Below are 6,601 nucleotides of genomic sequence, written 5' to 3' on the forward strand. Positions count from 1 at the left end.
AAACTGCAATTTCCAACACAAGAGATTGGACTTGGCCAAATTTTTGACTGTACAACTCCAGTCTTTGTCCAGGAATGAGCACTGGAGTTGTACGACTTAAAAAATTTGGGCAAGTCCAATTTCTAACAGTGTGTTGGAGGTTGCAGATCAACTTTGATTGATTGATTGATTGATTGATTGATTAATGGATTGATTTGGGAGCAAACAGGACGACATCAATGTAAATTTCATCGGATCCATAAAGTTAATTTTTCACAAATCTAAGTCTATTATTATATTAACTTAAAAAAAACAAAAGTTCACCTGACAGATTTGGTTTTGGTACTCGTTATAAACACAACAGTCGATCAATCAGTGTTCTGGTCAGGTGCCCTAAACTCAAGGTCACTAAGCTAGGTGAAGGTCACAGAACACTGCACTAGCCTACAGGACAGTCACCAGCACCAGTTTTCCCGCAGTTACCAAAACTTTGTAGGGTGTGACAGGACTTTCTTAAAACCAGTCCGTCAACCTCGGCAGACAAAGCAAACAAACGTTGTGGGTAAAAATATGAACACATCTTACATTTATAGATATAACTTTAAAATGGAGCTATAGCAAAGGGAAAAAACCTAAAACTTCACAAAATCTGTCCCTCTCTCTGGGTGCTATGTCTGAGTTCCAAAATTTTTTCGGCTTAATGCACGACTTACTACTAATTACATTTAATATGGTCAAGCATGTACTTTTAATTGTATTTTTAAATCTGTCATTGTTGTAAAACACGCAATTCAGCCTACATGTATCACTATGGCTGCCATGTGTTTTGATGAATAAACATTTCAACCAAACCTTTCAACCTTTATTTCCATAAAACGACTTGCTCTTCTGTGCCTGACCCCTACCTATGCTGTGAAAAAATCCTTGCATTGTGGGGGGGGTAAAGTTAGTTGTAACAGAGTGTAAAGCAGGCTGTGTAAAGTTTTCGTTTGCTCCACAGTTACACTTAAATTCAATTACTCTAGTACAGCTCACCAAAACATCCTGGTTCAAAGTCTAATACTAGGAAAGGAAGGGAAGAGGGGGGGGGACATGACATTTGGTGGAAAATGGTGCAAGGAGGGTAGCAACTTCAAAAGATGAAATTCAAATTATTAAAACTATGTGATATAATTATGCACAATCAAGATACCTGTAAGTTTACAATCAATAGAATTCAATACTTAGCCTCATGGTTACCAAACCTATTATACTAGTCCTAGTACATCCTCTCCACAAATTTGCGAAGAGGATGTAGGACTCGGGAGCTATAATAGGTTTGGTAACCAGGCTACTTAATACTTCCAAATGTCTTATTATTATTTATATCCACTCTTATTCTTACTCTGTCTTTGATTTACAGACCATAATACGAGATTTATATGGCATAATGCTGTTAAGAGCACATTGTTATTTTATAACTGCACTCACAAATATACATGCTGAGTCACTGTAATCGGTTTATTATGTTTACCCTGTAAATTATATATATAATAACAATTCAGGATGTTGTTTGGACAGGGCAGGTGGGCATGTTGGTGTTCGAAATATGTTATCTCTGCAACTAAGTAAATTGACCTGTGGGGTCGTGTGGTGTAGCGTGTTCAGCCTTGAACCGAGAGGTTCCGGGTTCAAATCCTACCAAGTGTCCACGATCTTTAGAAGTGTGGCCTTTGGAAAGGCACTTTATATATTACACGACTTTCCTCACTTCACTCACTGACAGGTGAAAATGAGCACCTAGCTTTGAGGGACATCCCTCGGATAGGACTATGTATTAATGCTAAATAAATTGGTTGATGACACTGTAAACATTTCTATTCAACAAGGAAACGTGCTACAAATGTCAGCAAAAAGAGTCCACACCCCTGCATAATGGTAAATTGCTCCAGGGTGTCCATTATTCTGCAACAAAGCACACTTGTGAGAATATAAAGCACACTTTGGATGGAGCTAGTACCTGTGTTAGGGGAAAGTCACACCCCAAGCACGTTTAAGAACCCACCGCACCTTTTAAAAAGAGTAGGGGCATGTCCCGGTGTGCGATGGTCCAAATACTTATAATTATTAATAATCTGATTATTCAGTACAGACTCAGGAAGAGTTATGTTAAATTCACACTAATGGAGAACCTAATTCAAACAAACAAACAAAAGAAGACCTAAGATCTCTTCCTGGTCCCCTGGGGGTACATTCTTCACATTTTTTACACCAAACAGTATCCTGTGTTTTTCTGTCTACTGATCTTCTGTAAATATTATTCAGGCTAATCTTATCTTTTCCTAGTACGTAGTATACAGGTTGCAATTGTGTGCTTGAAGCAAACAATTATTAACCTTTAGCACAATGAAGGAGCCATTTGGCTACCAATTCTTTGGTATTGGGGTTATATTAGGTAGCAGGGGGCTCGAGGTTAGGTTTAAACATTTTGTTTTGAAATCGAAAATTATTGAAGATTATAACTTTGATGATGTAAAGTAATATCAATTTAGTAAGGTATATAGTAGAATTCTGTAATCATATATTCCATACTCCAATATGTAATTATAAGTACTGGTAGGATTTTATCATGTTCTGATATAGGATGAGTGCTATTAAAATAAAAGCCATCAACTAAACACAATTTCATAGTAGCCTTCAAATTTATTTAAACAGAATAACTTTAACAGATATGATTTTATAACTTCACTAACATTAATTTATGGTACTGTATGTAAAGAATTACTTTTTAAATCCAAAAGTCAACAAACTGAATGGCGTGGCCTAGCAAATATGCTTCAGTGTCAGGCTAAAATAGAAGAAGATGAGGTGTGTAATTTGAAAAAAAAAGTTATGATGTAAGTGTAAATAAAAGTAGACTGATTGCCTTTTTTTTCACTTTTCAGTATTGGGTAGAGCTGTCCACTACTCCACAAGAACATGGTAAGTCACATAAAACTACATAAACTGCAAAGATTAATGAATTTACAGTATGCTCTAGATCTTCTTTTGCTCCAAACGAATAAGGTCAATGACCTGGACCAGACGTCTGTCACCATGGTAACTGGTGCTGTAGCAGACACCGTGTTGTGTTGGGTTACATTATGTAGCAAGACAGCTGGAGGGGCTGGTCACTGTATCATGAATGTGTTTAACTTTGAATGACAAGAAACATTATAACTTGCACTGAGTTTGCATTTGCATTGTAAATGTTGAACTTTCTAGTTCATTCATTCATTCATTCCCTTCCTTCCTTCCCCCTCCCCCCCAGTGTACCGGCTGTGCCTGTACTATGACAGGTTCCCTCGGGAGCCGTGGCGACTGTTCCCACTGGAGCCCAACACGTTCTGCGGCTCCGAGTGCGGCAAACTGAACAAGCGCGACCACGCAGAGGAGAGGTACTGTCAGTAGCTGTTTTAGTATAGCTGGTAGAACTGCCTTTTGGTATAACACACCAGCTTCTGTATCTGGAAATAGAATACTACACGGTGTATTCCTTATCGCCCTGGGTATCAGCCCGACCGGATCACCCGGAGGGAGACGGAAGGGCTGGGACAAAGGGTGATGCCGAATACATCATGTTGTATTTTATTTATGTCATAAAAACTCATACCCACACAAGAAAACACGCCATTCAATACGAAATGGGCAAAAGTTGTATATGGATCCTATACTGTCGCTGCATATTCTAAGGTTTGGTCTTACAAGCAACGTGTATGCTTAGTGATTTTACTCTAGTGGGGCATGCCCACAGACTGTGCTTAATCACTTCCAATGTCTGTTTAGCCTTAGCAGTGATGTGCCCCACTTCAGGCTACTTGTCAATGTAACACAGAGATATCGGTGTTTTTTTGTTTTTTTTTGCCAAAGCTTGACCACAGAACTGGTTTGTTTTGTAGGTACTGGGCGCTGGTCCTGACCACCGGGACCCTGCTGTTCCAGGAGGGGCGGGGCACCAGGAAGAAACCGGCCGGACACGCCAACAGTGTCGAGCTGTGGGACCAGGAGGTCAGGAGGTGCATGAGGGACCGTGAGTACCTTCTTAACTCACTCACTCACTATCCTGTTTAGCGTCTGTCGTTCCCGACTTCCGAGGGTTAGATGTGCTTGCACTGCTATACTGTGGCTTGATGGCTTGTTATTAAATTCTGCCAATTGGATAGAGTGCTCGCCTTGCATTCGGTAGGTCGTGAGTTCGATCCCCGGCAGAGTCATACCAAAGACTTTAAAAACGATAATGTACTGCTTTCTCTGCCTAGCACTGTGACTCAGCATGTGAGAAAAAGTATTGCACGATCATGTGGCCCAAGGGCTAAGAAACGGAGATGGGCACTACCATAAACGACTATGCTGATGGTTGATGGAGGGCTTAAAATAACCAACAATGAAATTTGTCTTCTTTTCCCCAGGAGGCCGCTGGATGTGTCAGTCGGTGAAATCCCCAGACCCTCCCCTCCCTCCCGAGTTTATCATCAACCTGACAGAGGTCTCCCTCAGCTTCACATCCCACATGGCCAACAACAGGTCAGGCACGGGAAACAACTGTTTGTTTGTTGTTTGTTTGTTAAAGATCTCCTTTAGTGCAAATTTCTTCTCCATTATTGTGAATTTCTACTCTTCCTGGAGTCCTTAGTGAATCATCAGATAGTAGTACTAGTACATGTATTTGGATGATCACCTTTAACGTGTGGAGTGTGGCTCTCCCCAAACACGGGACCACCATTTAAAGTCCTATCTGTGGGACATCCCAAACCAAAGATAGCTACTCGAGTCAAGTGAGGAAAGTTGTGTAAAGTGCCTTCCCAAGGGCACAAGATCAGTGACATGGCCAACAACAGATCAGCGATATAAACTCCCTGGCACTTTTTATCAATTGCTGACGTCACGTATCCGTAAAGTATGGTGTGAATAAGATCTGTAAAGTCTTGTGTAAATAGGTTATGTGTCTGTAACCATAACTCTCGCGAGATTACGTATTTAAGTGATTGGTCATTAATTATCCTGATGAAGGCAACAGTGAGTAAAGAGACTCTTTTTACACAACCAAGTCTTTATTCAAGGCAATTCTGACTGGTTCACATTGCACAATCTGATGAAACTATACACGGAAGGCAACAATGGTTGATGAAAATTTTATCTGTGTGTAATCTCTGTGTAATCTTTGTGTTGGAATAAAGTTCAACATTTTACTAACAGGTCAGCGCGTAGCCACGGCCGCTGGGACATCACACACGTTGCCATTGAAGATCCGGAATATCAAAATGTCAAGGAGGACGGCCAATCTTTCTTAAAGCTCATCGTTGGGAAGCCGGGAAAAAAGAAAGGTAGAGGCAATATTGTACTCTATCATGAGAGTTCATCTGTGTTCAACTTGGTAGTTACATGTTTAAAGTTAAAACTTTTGATCCAACACAAAGAAGTTTTCTCACCTAGAGCTTTCAACCAGTCACACTTCTAGTCTTTCTTAGTAGACTGACCCAGTGAAGCTTGTCATGTGGCTTCTTTGTAGTGTGACATCAACACTGGGTCAAAGGTATCCGGTAGACGATGTCGGCACCTGTCGCAGTTGTCGAGTGAAAGGTGATCATGGGCTCTGATGTAAATTCTCTTTCACCCCTCTCAGTAATAGTCTTGTTTAGTGTCAGTGTTGGATCAAAAGTTTTAACTTTAAAGATGTTGTACTCAACTGGCAATGTTGTCGTTTTTCATTTTAAATTAAATTCAAGATACTTCCCTTGAGACATGTTGAGTCTGAAATCTGTGATTTCTTGTTCTTTTGTTCGCAGGTATCTACATGCTGAAGCTGCCTCCACAAGCCAGGTTGGAGTTGGTGACAAAAATCAGAACTCTTCAGTCCCGTTGCGGCCCTCCCACACCACCCCGGCCTGGGTTAGACGACGTCCAGTCCCGGCCGCTTCCCGACTGTCCTCCCCCCACTGTGCCACGGCCTCCCGCCACATTATCGCCTGGATCCTCCCCACGCAGTAAACCCACCCAGTTATCGCCTGGATCCTCCCCACACAGTAAACCCACCCAGTTATCGCCTGGATCCTCCCCACACAGTAAACCCACCCAGTTATCGCCTGGAGCCTCCCCGCACAGTAAACCCACCCAGTTATCGCCTGGTGCCTCCACACACACACCACCCAGCCAGTTATCACCCAGACTCCCCCCACATTCGCAACCCCCCCAGCCACTATTTGGAACGTCCACACACACACAACACACCCAGCTATCGCATGGACCCTCCCCACACACACAACCCAACCAGTTATCATCTAGAACGTCCCCAAGTACTCCACCTACCCAGTTATTGCCTGGGGCCTCCCCAGCCTTGGATGTTGGCAGTGATACCACGGATCACTCCCGGTCCCCTTCCCCAACACGTCGAGGCCGAAGCCCTCCCTTCCGGAAAGTAGGGGCCACATCCAGCCAGCTTAAGTCATTAGGGAAGTGCCCCACGCCACCCCTACCAAAGGCGCAAGCCTCACCACTCGTTCCAACGTCCGGGCCTCACTCAAAACACTTCCAGAGACCAGGAAACGAGGGGAAGAGGCAGCTGCCCTCCCCTACGGAAACAATGTCTAAATCCACCAATGAACAA

At 42.6% G+C, this 6,601-nt stretch overlaps 1 protein-coding gene across 1 annotated transcript in view; it reads left to right on the top strand.

Moving 5' to 3' along the window:
• Nucleotides 1-6,601, top strand: part of LOC109462646 (caskin-1-like) — a 16,816-nt gene that overhangs the window by 4,957 nt on the left and 5,258 nt on the right. The window contains exons 3-8 of the mRNA XM_019759206.1: nucleotides 2,904-2,940; nucleotides 3,269-3,395; nucleotides 3,897-4,027; nucleotides 4,407-4,521; nucleotides 5,194-5,321; nucleotides 5,784-6,596. Coding sequence (XP_019614765.1) covers nucleotides 2,904-2,940; nucleotides 3,269-3,395; nucleotides 3,897-4,027; nucleotides 4,407-4,521; nucleotides 5,194-5,321; nucleotides 5,784-6,596 — 1,351 coding nt within the window. The remainder of the gene's footprint in view (nucleotides 1-2,903; nucleotides 2,941-3,268; nucleotides 3,396-3,896; nucleotides 4,028-4,406; nucleotides 4,522-5,193; nucleotides 5,322-5,783; nucleotides 6,597-6,601) is intronic.

The sequence above is a fragment of the Branchiostoma belcheri genome, unplaced genomic scaffold (assembly GCF_001625305.1).
Source record: "Branchiostoma belcheri isolate BF01 breed outbred unplaced genomic scaffold, Haploidv18h27 scaffold12, whole genome shotgun sequence".
Taxonomy (NCBI): Eukaryota; Metazoa; Chordata; class Leptocardii; order Amphioxiformes; family Branchiostomatidae; genus Branchiostoma; species Branchiostoma belcheri.